At 39.5% G+C, this 22112-nt stretch overlaps 1 protein-coding gene across 1 annotated transcript; it reads right to left on the bottom strand.

Annotated features, from left to right (window-relative positions):
- Positions 1 to 3228: 3228 nt before the first annotated feature.
- LOC105392278 lies at positions 3229 to 21722 on the bottom strand. The gene is made up of 18 exons (XM_048627870.1): positions 21253 to 21722; positions 20628 to 20807; positions 15765 to 15942; positions 14996 to 15175; positions 14265 to 14441; positions 13510 to 13628; positions 12916 to 13057; positions 12492 to 12562; positions 12040 to 12259; positions 9937 to 10125; positions 9146 to 9243; positions 8647 to 8766; positions 7924 to 8082; positions 7449 to 7526; positions 7342 to 7362; positions 4542 to 4592; positions 4134 to 4310; positions 3229 to 3391 (listed from the first exon to the last, which is right to left on the bottom strand). Exons 1-18 carry the CDS (start codon positions 21520 to 21522, stop codon positions 3320 to 3322), a joined length of 2502 nt encoding a protein of 833 aa, XP_048483827.1. The 5' UTR covers positions 21523 to 21722; the 3' UTR covers positions 3229 to 3319.
- Positions 21723 to 22112: the final 390 nt, after the last annotated feature.

The raw sequence follows: 22112 nt of genomic DNA, 5'->3' as shown, positions 1-22112 counted from the left end.
TATAGGAATAAGACAACATAGCCCTTTCTCTAGGAGCCCCTCAACACTTTCCACAACCTTCCTTAATCTCACAGTAACTCCCTCGTTACTCCGAATCCGTGTTTAGCTTAGCTCTCATAGCAGCTACCTAAAATTCTAAAATAGCCTACAAAACTGTAAAACTTCGGTAATCGAAAAAATCTTTCAAAAAAATATGTGATTTAACGTTCATATTTGTTAGGTTGGTTGGAGTTTTCCGAGAAAAAATATATGCCGTGTGAAGCGTAGAGGGTAATTGCTCACTTGTTTCATTATGGGAATAAATTAACTCACAATGATGAATTATCGCACTAGGTATACAGGTTAAGAATGAACTTGTAGAGATAATATGTCAATCATGAATAAATACCTCCATTGATTGATGCAAATAAGTAACTAGACTCGTGAGTAGATTAGGCTTCGGAGTCGACAATAATATTATTCAGAATTGCAGTTTTTCCGGCTAGCATTCCTACCTAAATTTAGGTACCTACAGTCCTACATCACACACAATAAGTAGATACTCTACGTGTATCATGCGCGATCTAAAGTATGAAAAACTAGCTGTTCCCGCGAGCTTCGCTTCGCCTTAAAAAGTTTTACCGTGGGAATTCCGGGATAAAAAGTAGCCTATGTTCTTTCTCAGGGTCTAGACCATATGTATACCAAATTTCATTCAAATCGGTTCAGTAGTTTTGGCGTGAAAGAGTAACATTATAATATTAGTTAGGATGAGGGACAAACATGAAGTGTCCATATTATTTACTAGACAACATTATAACCTGGGTGGAAACATGCAAACATTTATTCGTATCTCTAACACACAAAGTAATTACTTATTACGTACTTACTTATTCAATAGCATTCAGTAATATTTCTAGATATTCGACCATAAATTTAATATGTAGAGTTAACTAGGTATAAATATAATGTCTCATACCGATTCTGTGAGACCTATTTTCTATTTACATCGCGTCTGGGTCAGATCCATTTTTACATTAACTTTGTTACAGGTACCACGTTGCACGTGCCTGTAAATTTGAGATCTTCATGATCAAAAGAACAGTCAAGAAGCATATAAGCAAATACTTACTAAAATAGCATGGTACTCATAAACTTAATAAAAATAAGATAGATGGGTACTTACCATTAACCACGCGTAAGTGTGTATGTAAGTACTATTATTCTATGTACCCACCTAGAGAATTATATCTGTATACTTATCTATATTTTTTTAATAGGTACTTATCTATTTCTTAATTTTATAAAATTCATAAGTATTACTTAATAAATTTAGGGTCCATGTACCAATTTTCGCCATAAACATGAACCCAAAAACTTATTCACAAGCTCTGCTAATAATACTACCGAATCTGATTTTATTTCCTACAAAAAAATACATCAAACTTCTACCACGAAGAGCTATCGATCAATTTGTTGAGAAATTGACGAGTGAGCTGATTGAATCATTCATTCATTTGGCTGGGGGTGGGGGTGGACGGGGGGGACATGAAATGTTAAACGCAGGTGACTGCCACCATCGACACTGGCCTCATTATGTTATGGGGTTTTGCATGTTCAGTAAAATTTTATTAAATTAATTCTCTATCATGTTCATGTGTCATATTTTAGAGGTAGGTAGTAGGTACTCCACCTCTACCTACAAAATGTTAGAATTTTTGTATATATAAATAACTGTTTTTTGACTCAAACAAGTGCAAGGTAAGTTAAAACTCTGTTTTTGCTGTGCTTATTTTTAATTTTATATTTTAATTGTTACTGTCTTGAAGTTTTCCCATAGAGTTCCTCAATATTCTGCATCTCCGGTGTGTTGAATTTATTTTTAAGCTCCAATTTATTCGCGACTATCAGCTTCCATCGTTAACTAAACAACATCTCCCACCAGCCAAAGCTCAATTTTCCACTAAAAACTAACGATCGCCATAACCGTTTTTGCAAACCTACCGAAATACACCCCCGAATCGATAGCGGGTTCTGAATTTAAACTGTCCCCGCCATTTTCGTTGGCTCTAATGAACTATTAAAGTGCAATTTGGCTGCGCGATGACGCCTAGATGGCGCTGTGCGCACGTATTGATCGCATGGAGGGGCCAAGTTCCACGGCATCAACTTTTGCCAAGTCACGGAATGTATTGCTGGCCATTGTGGCGAAAAATAGGGGGCTGAGATGGGATACTGAGCGCCTCCCGAGCGTTTTGTTAAGAGCAGCCGCCGCCATGCTTGTTGAGATTCGGAATATAAATGCTGCGCTCGGTGTTTGCAGCTAGCGTCGTCGCTCCGTTGCTTAGGCTGAGTTAAATTTTTAATTTAACCTTTTTTGCAAGATTAAAATATTTCTGAACACATTGTTTAACAGTAACTGACAGTAGCGTTGTTGTTATGTATCGATGATCCAGCTGTACTTTTTTAATATGAGTATGATCCCTTTATATCCATTGTAATTAGGTAATAGAGGAGAGGATATACTTAAGTGTATAGTATTATTGTACACTCCATTGATAATAATGATTATATCATCGATAAAAACATAGCTATATGAACGCCTAAAGAGTAAAATACAACCTCTTACGAGATTGAATGAAAATCAGATGAATCAGATATATTCACAGATAATGAGACTTGAAATCCAATATATGCGCGACAAAAACGCGTGAAGTGGGTTCAACTGTGTAATGGAATATCATAATATATCATCTAGATATTATTAAAAAAACAAATTAAGAAAGTTTTACCCTTTTGGCCATAATAATATATCAGCTCCGATTGATTAATTCTGCTTTACAAAAGTAAAAAAATAATAATCAAAATACTTGAAAACATATTTTAAACGCAAGAAACGCCATCTACGACTGCTACAGTGTAAAATGCTATCCCCCTTATTCATAGAAAAGTTACAATACGTTTTAACTAATAAACTGTTTTGTCCCTCTCCGACAAAGAACAAATTGTTCTTTGTCGGAGAGGGACAAAACAGTTTATTAGTTAAAACGTTCTGTAACTTCTCTATGAATAAGGGGGTAAGTCTACGTCCAAAGTAAATTTTGTAGGCTTGTGTGGAGCAAAAGATAACCGAGAGTTGGCGATGTAGTTCAAAAATTAAAGCCTAGGTGGCACTGGTAGGAATATTAAAAATTCTGAGGTACCTCTACTAAACATTCACCACTCACCTATCACGAAGAGAATGAAGAATACAAAAATACATTATTTATTGTACAAAAAAGTTTACAAAGAAAATATTAGGCGTAGAATCCTATCGATAAAGTTGAACAATATGCATTATTCAGGGCCCGGGCAGTTCATTGTACCGCACTGGATACGTCAGCTGGTTTCCACGGTCTGAAGAGTACAGCTCCTGAAATTGTTTTTTTTGTTAAGACTTAGTTTAGATGAGAGTAGCACCTTGAAATTTTACCCAACAGACTAAATTTTAATGAGTGTATCAGCTCTCCACGATATATATCTAGATAGAAAGACATGATGGGTGTACAGAGGCTGGATAGCGGTGATAGCTCAGTCGGGTAAGCGCCCGCTTCTCACGCCAGAGATGCGGGTTCGAATCCCGGCGCTGACATGTACCAATGAGTTCTTTTAACTTAAGTACAATGTATACCAACGCTCTTACGGTGAAGGAAAACATCGTCAGGAAACCTGCATATCTAGATTAAGCACATCTAGATTATATAAAAAGATAAGATAAAAATTCTTTATTCGGTGTCCAGCACCAGCACACACCAAAAATACACAAGAAAAAAAAATACACAAAAACAAAAAACAAAAAAAAAGAAAGTAAAATAACAAATAGCTAAAACAAAGCAAACAGAAAAAAAAAGAAAACCCTTATATAATATAAACTTATAAGTAATAGCGGTGTGTGTTGTTCAGCACCGAAAAGGCCACCAACCCGCAGTGGACCAGCGTGGTGGGAAATGGTCAAAACTTAGGAAGGCAGTTTAGACCTTGGGGATATGCACAACGGTTCCACTTGAGAAAACCAGGTACTGTACACCCCCACAGAAAATTGAATAGAATAGAATAGAGGCTGGATATAAGTAAATTTCAACATTAATTTAGAAGTGTACAAAAAAATTACGAACCTTATGAGTATGGTCGTACCCTAGTTGGGTGGTCTTCCGGAAAGGGTTAGTAAAGGAGAGATTGACCTCAACAGGTTTGCTCAGATACAGGTCGATGGCGATGGTCACTTTGCTGTCCCGCTCCGTGGCAGAGTCTAGGGCGTAAAGCACTCCGCATACTATGTACATTTCTCCGACCTGGTGGTTAGGGTAAAAACTGGTTAGATTGATAGGTTGTTTACCTATGTATGTTTTAATAAAACTAACATAATCTGAAAATATAACGTCACTAGACGCTTGAAAAAAAGGGCACCATTGTTTCATACTTTTTTAGGAAAGATTTTTTAAAGCTTGTGAATGTAGTTTTTTTTTATTTTGTCATTCTTCACACCTTGTAAGTATTTACCAACTCTATCGAAAGAGACTGACCTGTCTATGATTCAGAGAAATGTTCCAGATATAGTCGATGTTCAAATCATCCTGAAAGAATACAATAAATAATGTTATTTAATGATAATATGACAAGTAAGGTAACGCGTCCATATTCCGAGGTAAATCACAACATTTGAAAGTAAGTAAGAAAAATAAGCATTTGTAACCATCAATATTGATGTGAAATATTGTCTTCTGTAAGAATATACGTTAAATTTTATATTTCTTAACACAGATTCATTGATAACACATTTATTATACTTAAAAAAATATAATTTATTACACATGTCGATTTACCCTAATACCGAGGTAGGATTATGGTTTCTTCCATATACCGAGGTAGCCTGTTCCATATTCCGAGTTAGTCCTGTCAGTGGCTCCATGAGTGTGGCCATGAACGTAAGGAAATTACAATAGAAAATATCGATATACTTTTTTAACCTTAAAGTACTCCAAATAAATTTATATAATTCTAAATAGTAGTTGAAAATAATGAAAAGAATTAAATACTCTCCATTTATAATGGTTTTCGTGATAATTTCTATTATTTATGTAACATTTTCATAATTCATTATTGCAACTGGTAACATTGACTAGAAAAAATATTCATAATGCTTCTATGATGATCTATGGACTTTGCCAAGTGATTAAAAAAATAATAATAGAGTAGAGATGGGGTAAATTGATGAAATAGTGACAGTAATCGAATATAATCGATTATTGAACTCGAATGATTTAAACATTTTATCTATAGTTTTTATCTAAGTAAGGTCTAAATTTTTTTCCACGATATTTTATGTTCTTACTTAAATGTTTAATAGTTGATGATACGTAATAAAAGTAGATGTGTAAGGGATGAGGAAAAGTATCGAATACATACTACAAAAGCACAAATACCTTATCAGTATTAATTTCCGATGAGTACCTAATGTATTTACCATTAACGAATATGATTATAATAAAAGTATCTACCCAGGAATCGATCCAGCATCGATTATTTTTTCATTCAAGCATAGGTCGGAAGCAAGGAATATTGCACTAGGTACATCTCTATGGCGCATGCGCGCTGGACTGGAGGCGCGCCGGCGCCATGTTCAATTTTCCGCCGAAAAGTTTGCCGCTATACTTTGAAAGTATTTTTGTTAAGTCTTTACATTAGAAAACAAACATCTTTTATTAAATTATTATGTTTGTATTTGCAATATGCAATTGGAAAATCGATAAGGTAAGCTTGTGTGCGAATTATTTTAGGAAATTACGTAAAATGGAAATATTTTTATATTTTTATCAGTAATTTGGCATCAGTTTAGTCACTAACCTAGGTTTTTGTTCTAGCGTTTTCGTTTCTAAACTCACTAAGTTTTGTGAAAATGGGTACCTACTTATAAGGATAAGCTTAATTCTGTCAACTAACCATACCATTTACCTACTTACTTTATTTTTCAGTGACAACAACAAGAAAATGAAAAGATCAACCAGACCCCTAAACCAAACATGAAAATGCAGTATACAGGACATTCATTTATCTGGGAATTCTGGGATAACAATATTACAACGGCCATCAGACCACGAAGTAGAAGGATAATGGAAATAAAATACAGAAAGGAAATTAGGCAATTGTGTATATATATAAGTGTTATAAAAACTCAAGCGTCGTTTGTGTTATTTTATTCACCCAAATAAAGTTTTACGTCTACAAATTTCTTTCTTTCTTCTTTTATAAAGAGTAATAAGTAGTATCTAGTAGTAGTTTTGTAAAGTCAGGCAATCCAGACCCCTTTTAAATTTAGGAAGAAAGTCGCTAATTCATCTTGATTTTATGGTTTGATGACGGCATCGGATGACACTGCAAAGGTGTGATGTAGAGTCATATTCCGATTTCCGAGGTACCTATGTAAAATGTCATACTCCATATTAGGGGTTCAACAAGTATTTTAATAATCTATATTTCGAGTTATCAAATTATCGATTTAGAAACAACATAGATATGTTACTCAAATCATACTTACATACAATATTGGTAAAAATATGTATCACTTACGTAAATAGCGATAAAATAACACTGTTTTTTATCATTTCAAATATACATACTAAGTTAAGGTTTTCTAGGTAAACATGATTTTTGCGTCAACAATTATCCTGTCATATTAAGATTCCTAGAGGATATTTTGTACCGCCAAATTAGGTTATAAGCTTGTCACGTTTATCATTATTATTATGTAATCAAGCATATACTTTAAATGTTATTATTTGTAAAGTTATAAGCTAAAAATTATGACATAGTATTTTTCCTTATACCGAGGGTACCTCGGAGTTAGGAACAACGTATAAAAATCAGGCCATTATACCGAGGTATTTTGTTTTTGAGTTTAAAGGGGTTAAATTAGTTTAAAAAGAGTTAAAATTTAAATTTAATGTAAGTATAAGAATATAATAAACTAAATATAAACTATTTACAAAGTTGAACGTCGTATAAATATTAAAAAACACAATTATTAAATATGGCTGGCCTTACGTAAGCTGGGTCGCGTTTGTATGAAAAACATGGCGGCGTCGCCCTCACGGCACATTACATGAGTTTTTAGTAATTTTAGGCAATTTTAAACATATTTACTACATCAAGTAGTTTCAGTTAAAGATAATGAACGATTAAATGTAATTTTAGAGTATCCAAACCTATTAAAATGAGTAATAATCATGAAAATAAATATAACTCGAAATAAGGACGCCATTTTGAATACCGCGAAATATGGACTCTCTACCTTAGTTAAGTATTTCAAAATTATAAATGACTTACCTTATTAGGGTCAAAGCTTAGCTGAAAAATAAAAATACATGAGTTAATATGGATAGTGTTGAAACATGAATTCAAATGCAAATTAATTGATTGAAGTACTTAATTACCTTAGCAACAGCAGTATTATTAGATCCCTCAATGGCGTAAATTGCCCAAAGACCATTATCATCAGCACTGAAGTCAACCTGTTCACAACAAAAAGGAATTGTATACAACACGGTTTTATACAATCGCACCTTTAGTACAGTAACGACCTAACTCAATAAGAAGATAGAAATGCGAAAAACCATGATTGAGTAATAGGTATAAGGATAACCTACATAATAATATATCCAGATATTGTGGATTCTTTTTTTTTACTTTCGGTGGCAACACTGAAAGCGCTAACATCGCGATCTCAAAATAAATAAGTGTGTTTTTGTCGGTTCTCTTATATTCTTTGCCTGACAATCTAGGTATTTGATTTTATAAAAAAAAAAACTATGTACAAACACGAAGAAACATGCAATGAACAATAACTTACAGCCTAAACTTTAAGAAATAATGTTACAGCTGTGACCACAATAGCCACCTCCACCCTACCTGGTTGTGTTGCGCGGCGTACAAGCGGCCGCTGGCCTGCGGCAGGTGCGCCGACTTGATCCGGCTCTGCGTGAGGTCGTACCGGACGATGTCGCCCGGGTGCCCGGACTCGTTGGCCTGGTAGAAGAACGAGCCACTGTACACTATGTGCCCGTTGCCCTGGAAATATTATGGAACATTATAACTGTGGGGTTTCTACCACCGAAAATTAGAAATTGTCAATTTCTTAAGCAGCGTCAATTGCTTGTCGAATCTGACATAACATATAGGGATCTGACTGATGTTTGACAGGCTCGCGATGCTGCTTATGGATTGGTGTCGGTGGTGGTACGGTAGCTGAAGTCAAGTTACTTGTAATTAAGATAGATAGAGATAGAGGAGTCTTTATTTGTACACCGAGAAGTAATTATAAATTCTACATTACAACTTAATTAGGGTACCTACAAAAGGATGATGACATCTGATGGATGAAGTTTGAGAGTAGTTTTAAACCTTTCGTTGTTGAGGCAAGTAGGTATTTCTAAGCTGCTGTTTGACGCTAATCACAAACATCTTTTTCAAGTTAAAAACCTGTTACCTACTTCCGACAGTTATTAAAACTTTTAACGTAACCCTGTCAATGAAATCATCTCACAGTTGGACCTAATCATAGGTAGACACAGAGACACCCACATTAAAACTTAACCATAAGTTTTCTCGCTATAAAAGCAGCTTCAAACTCACAAAGAACGGTTTCTGCAGCTTGTGGAACTCGTCGACGTGGTCCGCCTTGAAGCTGGCCTTGCTCCGGTACTCGCGCAGACGCTCCACGTCGTTCTCCGCAGTGGTCCACAACTTCTCTCGCTGGTGAAAAAGAGAAAATTTATTCAATATCAGAATTTAGAAAGAAGGTCCGTGGAAGCGAAAATTAAGATTGTTGGCCCAAGTGAAGGAGGCGGCTCAAGATAGGGCGTGGCGAAGAATGTTTGTAGCCATAAGCTCAACAGAACTAAAAGTAAGTAAAATGTAGCATACAGGTTTCAAGATAAACAGCCACTTATAATGTACAGAGGTATGTTCACTGATATCATAAAATGATTGGGTCGTAAAGCATCACTAGACTATGCCCTCGGGTGGGCTGCGCCGATGGGCAACCATACTGATACCAAAAAGGTATGTAAGAAAATATTGAAAGAAAGGGTGTAAGTATCTTGATAAAATATTTAAAATCTTCGGTTCTTACTTGGTTGTCATTGGCATTAGCATCTCTCATCCAAGCTCCGAATAACTCCTCCTTGTAACGATGATACACTGGCTTTCCAATAGCATAGAGTTGGCAATCTAAAACAAATACTTAAGTAGGTAAATAAAGTTTTAGAGAACTAGGTAGGTATGGAGCGGTGGTAGCTCAGTCGGGTAAGCGCCCGCTTCTCACCCAAGAGATGCGGGTTCGAATCCCGGCGCTGACATGTACCAATGAGTTCTTTTAACTAAAGTACAATGTATACCATCGCTCTTACGGTGAAGGAAAACATCGTGAGGAAACCTGCATATCTAGATTTAGCACATCTAGATATGTGAACCCACCAACCCGCAGTGGACCAGCGTGGTGGGAAAATGGTCCAAGCTTAGGAAGGCAGTTTAGACCTTGGGGATATGCACAAAGGTTCCACTCGAGAGAGCCAGGTGCAGGTACTTACACCCCCACAGAGAATAGAATAGAATAGAATAGGTAGGTATACATATGTATAAGGCTATCGACATGGCCCTCAAAATCCGGAAGCTCAAGTGGAAGTGGACTTATCATATTATTATTTATCTGCCGAAGAAGTAATAACCGTTGGAAGAGACACGTTTTTTAATGTAGAGCACTAACAGGCAAACGGATTGCCCGCTTATCCGACTTTAGTCATCGGATTGTAGAGCCATAACTATAACTCCAGTGTTGAAGTTCTCCTTTCAAAAAACCTATGCCCAGCAGTGGGCAGTTAGATTTTTAGCTGTTCATAAAGAGAGACAAACTAAATCCCTTACTAGTATTCCTCCTGGGCTTGTACCCCGCGGTAGCGTTCATAGTGGTGATGAGCAGCTTCTCTCTATCACACCTGGGGCAGGAGGGGCAGTGCTGAACCTGACAGAGTTCCTCGTAGGAGGTGAGCGTGGGCGGGCGGGAGCCGAACTCCATGGGCTGGGTCACTTGCACCTGCTGGTCTGGACCTGGGTCTGGAGGGATGAAACAGATGAATAATCATATATGGGGGACATCTCACATACGGCCATCCGGCTTGGAAGCTAGGAAAATAATAAATCTTTGTTGTGGTTATGATTGCCTAGAATGATTGCCTATTGGTTAGGTTAGCTTTCTAAGCCTATACCCAACAATGGGTACCCCTAGATTAAGGAAAGAGTTATTGATGTGTTTATGGTCATCCTCTATGTAGTCTATGGTCACCTCTTGTCACTCTACTAATAAAATGGCGGCAAACAAGCAATTACATATTTCTATTATTTATTATTATCTAAGCTAACCCGCAAATACTTCAATGGCGACGAGGACGGATAAAATTTACGCACCACGGGTGAAAGGTGAATAAGTTTATTTGGCGGGGGGCGAAATTATTAATAAAGTATGTGGGCAAGTCTCAAATGGCAGCAGTGCGCAGTGGGCGAGAGATGCGAGGCGAGAGGCTCGCGGTTCACTGCAACTTCGAGGACGGCAGGGGCAGGCGCGGCGGGACCGAGCGACAGGCACGAGACCGGCGCGCGATCAGCTACCGGCGAAGATACCCGAAGAGCAATCGGCCAACATACTTTCCCTAGACTTCGGATGTGGATCAGCAGGCGGCGGCGAGTGCGACAGGCGCGCCAGGCCGCTGAATCACTAAGAAGGAAAGTTCCGCAGTCATCAACAGCAGACGGTATGCAGCAGAGGCCGAGGCCCTCGCTGTGCGTGGAGGGAGCAGGCGGTGTGCCGCGAGGCGGTGCGCGACTCAGCTGCGGCCGCGGTGGACGCGCCCGGCGGATAACTGGCCGCTATCAGGCGGTTGAACGTCCACGACTGTTCGCGACTTTGGGGAGATGTGTCATAACGATGAGACATGATAAGTGGCTAGTTATTTTATTAGGTGCATGTTTTTCTATACAGTATTTTCTATGATATTTTTGTATACAAGTTTTTTTAGGTTATATTTTATTTTTACAATTAAAGGTGGAGGAATGATGTGTTTATGGTCATCCTCTATGTAGTCTATGGTCACCTCTTGTCACTCTACTAATAAAATGGCGGCAAACAAGCAATTACATATTTCTATTATTTATTATTATCTAAGCTAACCCGCAAATACTTCAGTTATAATACAATAGAATTATTACAATGTTTTAAAACACAATAATAGTAGCTATTATAATAAAATAATATCACAATGAATAAAATATTGAAATGAATACTAATTTAACTTTATAATTATGCATGTTAACTAAAGCAAGCTAAAATTATGTAAAATACTATAAATATAAGATATAAACTTTGCAAGTCAATATTGAAATTAATACTAATTTAACTTTATAAAATAATATGCACGATAACTAACTAATGTTAGCAAGTAAAATTAGGTAAAATGTTATCCTAATCCTAACTATCCTAACTAATATTATAAATGCGAAAGTAACTGTGTCTGTCTGTCTGTCTGTCTGTCTGTTACTCTTTCACGCCAAAACTACTGAATGGATTTGAATGAAATTTGGTATACATACGGTCTAGACCCTGGGAAAGAACATAGGCTACTTTTTATCCCGGAATTCCCACGGGAAAACTTTTTAAGGCGAAGCGAAGCTCGCGGAAACAGCTAGTATAAATATAAGCTGTAAACTTTTTGAGTTAAAAAGGGAATAAGGGCTATTTTTTTATATAGCTTTCAAGAGGTTAGGTTGTGGATGGCATTGGCATAACAACGAATTACAAGATTACAAATTATAAAGTACATAGGGAATCGTTAGGCTATATTCTGTCCACTAGGGCAGAGTGATTTTGTTCAACAGTGGCTAATTACGTGCATATGACGATGAAGATGAGTCTATGTCCTAATGAGCAGATATATTTATATGATGTGCTGATGATGAACTATTCCTAAAACTTACACATCAACCGAATATGCCCCTTCACGGTCTGATTATTCAGCTCGTTCTTGGCCACACAGCTGTACTGCTTCAGGTCATAGCTGGACACGCCGGGCACCTCGAGCCGCATGATCCAGCGCCACGGCACCTGTGTTGAGGAGACCTCGGTGCGGTACCGGGATCCTTCCAGGGTCACCCCGTCGGTCTCCCACGCGAGCACTGGCTCCGGCCACGCTTGCACCTGAGGATTAGGGCGTTAAAAGAAAAATGGAATTAAAGTTTTACTGTTGTTTTCTAAGAAGATTCTTTAAAAACCACAGCAGAACACAGAAAATTTTCTTTAGGCTCATGCCTAAAAATAAAAGAGGAGTAGGTAGGTACTTAGTTGAGGTAGCTGCTGTATTCCAAATTTTTGACAAGTGTTATTCTAACCTATACCAATCCTACCATGCTAGTTTTATAATGGTACTCACTTCACACTCAACTTTGGCAGTTTTGTTGTACACGTAGACGATATTATTGGCGACACGAATGTAGGGACTAACTGGAAAAAAAAATCAATCTTCAATAACAATAACTAAGTACCAACTAATCAAATTATGAAAGAAATTGATAAATGGGTCAAAATATAGGTATTATGTATGAATGAATATGAAAAGGGCGGAAGAATACATGCTATCCCGTTGATCCCTTTCTGCAACGGCTACCATTTTCATACAATTTTCTTATTTAAGTAAACTTTACTTTACTTGTATACATATGTATAGTAAGCAGAAAGTGGATGATTCAGGATGTAAGTTTTTTTCGAGTTTCCAACGTAGAGAATGACCCCCTACGTCGACTGATTGCCCCCTCTCAGTTTCCTATACCTTTTTAAAAACCCTGTATACAACTCACAATGTATCTCCACATCAGTAGTCTGGTTGGCGGCGGGCAGCATCCCGTTGTTAGCCAGGCAGGCGTAGCGGCCGGTGTGCCAGCGAGACACGTTGGGGATGCTCAGCAGGTGCCCCTTCACGGAGGCATCGCGCCAGGAGCCCTGGGAGTGTCACCAGAAATAATTTCACCTTCCTTCATTGGAAGGAGACCCGTGCCCCAGCAGTAGGGGCGTGGGTGGTCGGGATGATGACTTGACAATTTTAAGAGCATATACTTTCACACTGAAAAGGGATAGACCAGAAGCACCTGCTGGTAGCGAGCAGGAATTAATGAGGAAGAAGGCTAAAGGTTTCTCAGGTCTGATAGAATAGTATACTGGAGCACAAAGTGTTTATATCACTGCTGAAAAAGGCGTTAAAACATTTGCCTCAAAACTATAATTAGGTAGGTACATTCTTTTTTGCTTATTCGTGGTCCCTGCCTCTTTGCATTTAATCATGGACTTATCAGTTCATTTCCCTTCTTCTAATCCATATTTTGTAATAAAAACTACAACATTATCACCGCCATTATCAGTTTTCCAACCTTCATCCACGTCAACTAAGAACTGACCTGGATGATAGCGCTGGAGTCGGTCCGGCGCCACTCGACCGTGGGCTCAGGGTTGCCCATGGGGTTGCAGCTCAGCCGCAGGGTGTCGCCCTCCCGAACTATCACACGGGTGTGGTCCTCTGCAATGGAGTTGAAGTAGATATTATTATGAGCTCGAGACTTTCGGTCTTCTATTCTATTCTATTCTATTCTATTCTGGTAGGGGGTGAAGATCCTGTACGTGGCTCTCTCGAGTGGAACCTTTGTACATATCCCCTTGATTTCAGCTCAGCCAGCCTAGCTCCCGAGTAAACTGGAGTAGCAAGCCTGGGTGTTCCAATAGCTGAGATAGGTAGGCTGACTTTCGGTCTTTTTCATGAAACATACATATATCTGGTGCCATCTGATTTTGAAATTGCCGTAATCACCATTATTTATACAGTTCACCATAACGTTACAAATTGGATAAGCTGAAAGAGGGTCTTCTTAAGCTAAATGTAACTCAGAAACCCTACTTACTCAAAACTCAAGAATATTTATGTAACCTGATGAAATCCCTCCTTAGTCCAACCATTAATCCATCTACAGCATCTTCCATCCATCTGCCTTTCCACTACTGGAGGTTGGCGATCAGCTCTACATACTCCTCTCTATTCTTCGCCAAGCGCATCAGCTGTTCTACGCTGGCCACCCCCGTCCATTCTTAAGATAATGTACGTGGCTCGGTAATATAAGTATTACGGAGCCACGTACGTGCACCTTTTACCCAAACGTACGTGCAAAAGTAGGCGGTATAAACAGCTCCTTCTCCCTGGTGTAGTTGTAGATGGAGAGCCCTGGTCTGCCTGGGGTTCCGTCCTTGCCGTCACTGCCGCGTGCTCCCTTCGGACCCTGGATCCCGCGGTCGCCCTTAGGCCCGCGGAGACCAGGCGGCCCGGGGGCTCCGGGCCTTCCTGAAATGAAAAAGGTGAGGTTGAAAGGAAGGTACGGTGGCCTGCGCCTCAAAGTATACAGACGGAGTTTTTAAAATAGCGATCCCTGATGATGAAGGGACAGCTACATCTGTTATAAATCCGAGGACGTGTTGTGTGTGATGTGTGTAGCAGTGGTGTTTATGTGGATGTGCTTGAGCAGCATGTGAGCTTGAGATCGCTATTTTCAAAACTCCGCCTGTATACTTTTAGGCGCAGGCCACCGTACATTTGGAAAGTTTGTTGGAAATGATAATTGAGAAGTTACTCTCAGAGTTAAAAAAACATACTTAAGTCTTATTGCGCGAAGAACGTTGTAATATTCAGATAGGATAGAATAGAGTACAAAAATAAATTACATACTTTAGACTGGGACACATTCCGCTAAACCATTTATAAATTAGTATGACTATGGGTTGGGATGGATTTGATATTAAAGAGTTTTGAGGTGGCTTCATTGCTTAGAAACTGCCTTATTATGCAAAAATCAAGCTTTACATGTCAAAAGACAGCCCATTTCAAATCGATTCGCTTACCATCTTTCCCATCCTTCCCGTTCTTCCCCGGACTGCCGTCCTTGCCCGGGGTGCCGTCGCGCCCGTCCCGGCCGGCCGCGCCGTCCGCGCCGTTCCGCCCCGGCATGCCGTCCAGCCCCGGCTCGCCCGGGACGCCGTCCCGACCGTCTAGGCCGGGGTTACCCGGGAAACCGCGCTCTCCTGGGGATAAAGGTCGTATTGTAACAAACAAAATTGGGAAACGTAGATAGAGACATAGGTTACGAAGCTTTTAAAATATTTCAGTGGCTCTCAACAGTTAAGTACCTAGATTTTTTTTTTTAAATCTCGTTTATTTATAGAGGCTTTATTCTCATATGAGAATATGTCAGCCTCATCGTAACTCAAATTTAAATTTTACACACTAAATAAAGTACCTAGATCATACAGTTAAAATTTATTTATATGAGTTTTATCAACTTATATGTCTACAAGTAGGCGTGAACTCTAGTTCACACACCATCGTAAACTATATTTTTAAAGACCTCGTCATTATAAATTGGTTTGCTCTTGAAATATTTCGTCTTATTATTAACAATTTGTGTTCACATGTTTTTATTGTAAACATTACGATGACGAGTGGAGATCCCATAAAAACTTTGTCTGTTCTAATAGAGCTAGACAGATATGCATGATGTAACATAACAAATAAGGCCAAATCAACAATTACTTACGAGAAATAAGCTTTTCAGAGACACAAAACTAGACTAAAACCTTTGTTTTTCAACCCAGACTGCACTCCCTCACAAACCTTTCGGCCCTGGTGGCCCAACAGGTCCCCTGGTCCCCGGCTGTCCGCTGGCGCCGGGAGCGCCCGCGTCCCCGCGCTCGCCCTTCGGTCCAGGCGGGCCAGAGGGACCCTTGGGCCCCTGCACGCCCGGCGGGCAGTAGTCCTGAGTCGCCTTGCAGAACCCTTGCACCACTTTGTACTGGAATCAGGGTGAGAAAGATGAGGAAGGATTAAGATTTAGGATGGTCATATCATACGGTGATATACAGGGTGTCCCAAAAGTCAACGTCATCCCTTAAAGGGCTGATAGGTCAGCTCATGAGAGGCCAGAATATCACAAAATGACCTTAGTAAAAACTTGATAATTTTCGAGATATTGACACTTTTATAAATTTGCTGAAAATGGACACCTTGGATCAGCTTTTTGCGTGCCGCCGGTACAAAAATCCAAATTGTTAGAATTTGTTTGGTGTCGCATCACCCTGTATAGCCCTGCTATTGATCGCAGTCAAATAAAATATCGAGTAATGCAGTATGTTTAAAAAAAACACGATTTTCAAAGTCATAAAAGGTAATCGTATTTTTTATAAACAACTTTGACTGTACATACTGTAAAAAAAATATACCACGCAAACCTGGCACCTTATTTGAAAAGATTGCTCATTTAATGCAGTTTCCAAAATGGTGTGAAACGTTGCTATTGTTTCAATTAACAAAAAAGTTATTGCTATTTTAGTACAAAACGACCTCGATGTAAAATTGTTTGAAGGAAATGTATCTGACTGAATTTATTAAGGGTAAGTCATGTTGGAATGAGTAAAAGTAAAATAGGTGGTGGGGCCGGGAGTGGGAAAAGAGACAACGTTGTCACAGTTAATAAAAAACGCATTTTGAGTATCTTTCTCGAAAAAAGTGGACTATAGCAACTCCACATTCCCCATAAATGTAGCGCATGGTAACGTACATTCCTGAGTAATGCTTATGTGTGATATTGTACAAGTAAAACGCTTACACATGTACATTGTACACCCACAGTATCCAAAAAAGGGACAGATCAGTTTGTCATTAACATTACCTCTAATTACTTGTTATTTATTTTAAAGTTATTGTTAAACAAAACCAAACTCTCAAAATTATGATTATGACCATTAATGAGTATTATTTTTTGCTGATTATGTACTTAATATAATAATGTGGTGAGTAATTAACCGACTTCAAAAAAAGGAGGAGGTTCTCAATTCGTCGGGATCTTTTTTTTTTTTTTTTATATATATATTTTTTTATGTATGTTCACCGATTACTCCGCCGTTTATGAACCGATTTTGAAAATTCTTTTTTTGTTGTATTGCGTTGAGCTCCCAGGTGGTCCCATTTTTTTTTCAGAATTTTATCTCACCCCCAAGGGTGGGTAAAGGGGTAAAAACAGGGTATGAATTTCCATTTTGGGCACATATTAACCGATTCTAATGAAATTAAGAACGTAAATATAGTTCTTATAACAAAAAAATATGATGGTGACCTTGAGCTGATCTGATGATGGAAACGGAAGGCAGTGAAGGGAACTCCTCAACGGTATATATTCATATTCATATTCATATTCATTTATTGATAAATAAACATTACACGTCATTAGAATTGAGATTAAATTAATTAATTATCACATATTATAGTATTAATAAATTTCGAATAATTATGTTTAAAGAATGAATAGATAGTCAATCACATGGTTAGTAGACACACTAATAATAGGTAAGTATGTTAATTAATTATTTAAAGTCATAAAAGTAACTAGGTAAGTATATTACATTATTATTTAACACACATAGTGATATCACTTATGAGTCTAAGAATTCTTGCACAGAGTAGTACGCGTTTTTTAATAGGTGATTCTTCACGCTAATGAGGAAGCTAGTAACTCTCCTGATTTCCTTTATATTTTCAGGAAGTTTGTTAAAAATCTGGGGACCCATTACATGCAATGACTTTCCAGTTTTAGATAAGCGGCATTCAGTAGACCTTAGGTCGTTAGGTCTTCGTGAGGCGAATCTGCGATCCCCTGAAGTGAAGTCTGGGAACTCATTGGGGTTGCGCTTTACATATTTTAGGACTTCTAAAATGTAAAGGCACGGCACTGTCAGGATGCGCATGCCGATGAACAGTGGTCGCGCCGGCGCGTCGGCGGGGGCCCCGGCCACGCGGCGGACTGCTCGCTTCTGCAGTATAAATGGTTTGTTGCAGTCTGCGGACACGCCCCATAGGTCTATGCCATAAGTAAGCAAAGAGTGAAAATAGCCGTAATAGGCAGTCACCATATGCTCTTTACTTAAGGTGGCGGAAAGCCTTGATAGGGCATAGTACGCACTACCGAGTTTGGAGCACAGGGCATCTATATGCTGGCCCCACTGGAGCGCAGAGTCGACGGTGAAGCCCACGAAGCGCACGGCGGCGGCGGCCGGCAGCGGCACCCCGCCCACCACGAGCGCGGGCGCGGCCGCGTCGCCGCACGACTGCCCACGCAGGGAGAATCGCAGTACTTGGGTTTTTTCCAAATTCAACTGCATCCCATTTGCCGAAAACCATCCAGTGAGACTGTCAATGACTGATTCCAGGTTCGTGGTCAGCTCCAGGTCATCCTTACCATCTACAATCGCACAGATATCGTCGGCGTACATCAGAAATGTGGCGCGTTCCGAGATTCCTGGCAGATCGTTCATCAGGATGACAAAGAGGGTGTTACCTACGTTGGAGCCCTGCGGGACCGACCTGTCACCAACCGATAGCGGCTTGGATGATTCACCGTCCACCTCCGTCACCTGTGTTCTATTGGCTAAGAAGGATTTAAATACGTCCAGTACCTGTCCACGGACGCCATAGTGTTCCAGTTTCGCGATAATGAGGGAGTGATCGACCAGGTCGAACGCGCGCGAGAGGTCGGCGAACACGGCGGCGACGCGGCGGCGCGGGCGGCGCTCCAGGCGCGCGAGCAGCTCGCGCTGCAGGCGGCGCGCGCAGCACACGGTGGAGCGCCCCGGGCAGTACGCGTACTGCTCCGAGCAGAGCGCCTTGTTCCGGTTCAGGAAGCCCATTAGCCTGCTGCAGAGGCCTGTCTCAAATATTTTAGAGATGGCCGGTACGAGTGCGATCGGTCTGTAACGCCCCATCTCAGTTTTGCTACCCTTGCCCTTCCAGACTGGGACGACTCTTATTAATTTGAGAGCCGAAGGGTATATGCCATCGGTTGCGCTCTCATTAAAAAGTCTGCAAAGACATTCTAATATTATATCGGGCAATCTGCAAAGTAAGTCACACGGAAATCCGTAAGCATCTTTGGTTGGTTTTTTCTTAATTCGTTTTATAGTTGCCTGAATTTCGTCCACCGTGTAGGGCACGAGGAACATGGAGGAGGGCTCCGGGGGGCGGCGCGCGCGCAGCGGGTATATAGCAACTACTTCGTGTTTAGGCTTGAATGATTCGTATTGATTAGTAGGACTTTTTGGTATCATTTGCACCTTACTTTTGATTGAAAATTATTACAAATAAACTAAAAACTATTAAATAAAATAATAATTAAAAAAATTAAAAAACCGACTTCAAAAAACCACTAAAATGTAAGAAATAATTTAAGGTTTACACAAATTCTACTCGTATGAGACAGTACAAATATACCTAAGCAGGAACTGTTATTTTTTGAAGTTGGTGCAAAATTTCTTCAGATTACTTTGTCACCGCACCAACATCAAAAAAGAACAGTTCCTGCTTAGGTATATTTGAGAAATAATTTTGAGAAATAAAAATAAAAGTCAATAAATGTTTGTTTTTTTTTAAATAAGGTGTAAAAAACGCAAAATATGTTTTATAAGAGTTTGGTAAGTTTTTTCTTAGCTATTTTTGCGTCATCTATGTTACCATGGCTGACCACACCACCTATTTTACTTTTACTCATTCCAACATGACTTACCCTTAATAAATTCAGTCAGATAAATTTCCTTCAAACACTTTTACATCGAGGTCGTTTTGTACTAAAATAGCAATAACTTTTTTGTTAATTAAAACAATAGCAACGTTTTATACCATTTTGGGAACTGCATTAAATGAGCAATCTTTTCAAATAAGGTGCCTTGTTTGCGTGGTATATTTTTTTACAGTATGTAGAGTCAAAGTTATTTATAAAAAAATACGATTACCTTTTATGACTTTGAAAACCGTGTTTTTTTTAAACATACAGCATTACTCGATATTTTTTTTGACTGCGATCAATAGCTGGGCTATACAGGGTGATGCAACACCAAACACATTCTAACAATATGGATTTTTGTACAGGCGGCACGCAAAAAACTGATCCAAGGTGTCGATTTTCAGCAAATTTATAAAAGTGTCAATATCTCGAAAATTATCGAGTTTTTACTAAGGTCATTTTGTGATATTCTGGCCTCTCATGAGCTGACTTATCAGCCCTTTAAGGGATGACGTTGACTTTTGGGACACCCTGTATGTACTTTTATCATAACCGAGAATATAGGATTAGTGATTGACTTTTGACACATTAATTTAATATGCAGATGAAGTATAATTATTGATGAACCAATCCCTGCAATATGATCGAATCGAGTATGGCCAAATTTGGGCTTGAGCTTATACAAACTTTAACACAGATTGACGCTGCCTAAATAGTCGGCCATCCCCCGGGGCTGGTCCCTTGGCTCCGGTCTTCATCATCTCAGCCACACCTCACCTCCAGTACTCACTGGCACCATGGAGTAGCTAGTGAGCCACACCCACGTGTCGCCTCCTGGAGCTGGTCCCTTGGCTCCCGTCTTGCTCATCTCAGCCACACCTCACCTCCAGCACTTGTCCCTGACCCTGGAGTACACAGTATATACTCACCGGCACCCTGGAGTAGCTAGTGAGCCAGACCCACGTGTCGCCCCCTGGAGCTGGTCCCTTGGCTCCCGTCTTTCTCATCTCAGCCGCGTCCTTCTCCTCCAGCTCTGCCCTCATCTTGGGGTTGAAAAACTCCACGTGAGGTGCCACCGTGTTGTCTTCTTGCGGTGCTGCTGGCTTTTGCTGAAAGTTTTTATAGAGTTTATGAAGGTTTGTTACCTGTATCTTTAGCATTAGGGTGTCATAATCGTTTCATCTCCGGTGGAAGTATAGACAATACTCTATTCTCATCACTGGCTTCTTGTGTCGGTACAACGCTACTTCTACTTTCTCCAGAAGGAATAGCACGGGGCTCCATTAAGACGTGACGTCCGTCACTATCGCTGTGAGTGGGCGCAATGCCTTACTTTTGTCACGTCTTAATTACGCCCCGTGCTAGCCCTTCTTATTGTATTAAGTAGGTACTGAGATTTTAATGTAATGTTTTGATTATGTACAAATATTACATAGTGTTATAGCCATATGAATAATTAGTTACTTATTAGAAGCCGATAAAACAAGATATCGTAACGTATAACGCGTGCTTCTTTTAAACTTAGTCCCAGGAATTTTGAGGCCCTTCACTTACAAGCATAGCTCCTCTTTTTATCCTACGTGACGTGGATTCACTAAGCTGTGACAAATATAACTCTATCTTTTCCGCCAGAATATCGTCCTGTATTTTGTTCATAACACTTTTAGCTTCCGCATCCCAATCACTTTCAACGAACTGATAAGTGTCAATTAACAGCGAGAAAACGGCGCACGCGCACGCCAAAATGGACAGTCTTTTACAGCAGGAACTCTCGAAGCCATAGTCCGTGGATAGTTTTCTCTTAACACCTATCTTGGGCCTCATTTTGTCACTTCACATATCACCGTTAATGCAACCACGCTGCGTCACATCACTAGTCAAGGAATAAACAAAAGACGATCTCCAGCAGTTCCAAATTCAAGCAGTCCTAGATGGGCAGCACATGTCCGACTGTCAATTGTTTCGCAGTTATCTGAATAATTCCGTCCAATGCGGTCCTTCCGGCCAGTAGTTGCTCAACAGTGGAACCGAGCGTGGCTGACCGATAACTGGCAATTGAGAGCTCGACTCGTCTCCGTTCGAATATTAAATCAGTGGCAATTCAATCAGCTTCGACAGTAGGTAATAGTAAGTACTTACTTGTCTACTGATTGGAACTGTTTCGGAACTTAGGTACATATCCGTCATCGGTGAATGAGCTATAAAAGTATGTATCCATCTAAGCTCAACGAGACTATTGGAAAGGACTTCAATTTATTTTATATTCGGCCATTAGATAGGTACTGTATTGTATTTACTATATTATTATAATTTTTACATAGCGAATTTATAAAAAATAGTCCAGCTGTTTTTTTCATGAAAGAGTAACAAACATCCATCCATTCACCCATACTTACATAAGTACAAACTTTCAC

The sequence above is a fragment of the Plutella xylostella genome, chromosome 19 (genome assembly GCF_932276165.1).
Source record: "Plutella xylostella chromosome 19, ilPluXylo3.1, whole genome shotgun sequence".
In the NCBI taxonomy this organism is placed as follows: domain Eukaryota; kingdom Metazoa; phylum Arthropoda; class Insecta; order Lepidoptera; family Plutellidae; genus Plutella; species Plutella xylostella.
Note: the sequence above shows the minus strand (reverse complement) of the source record. Positions and strands in the feature narration are given on the sequence as shown.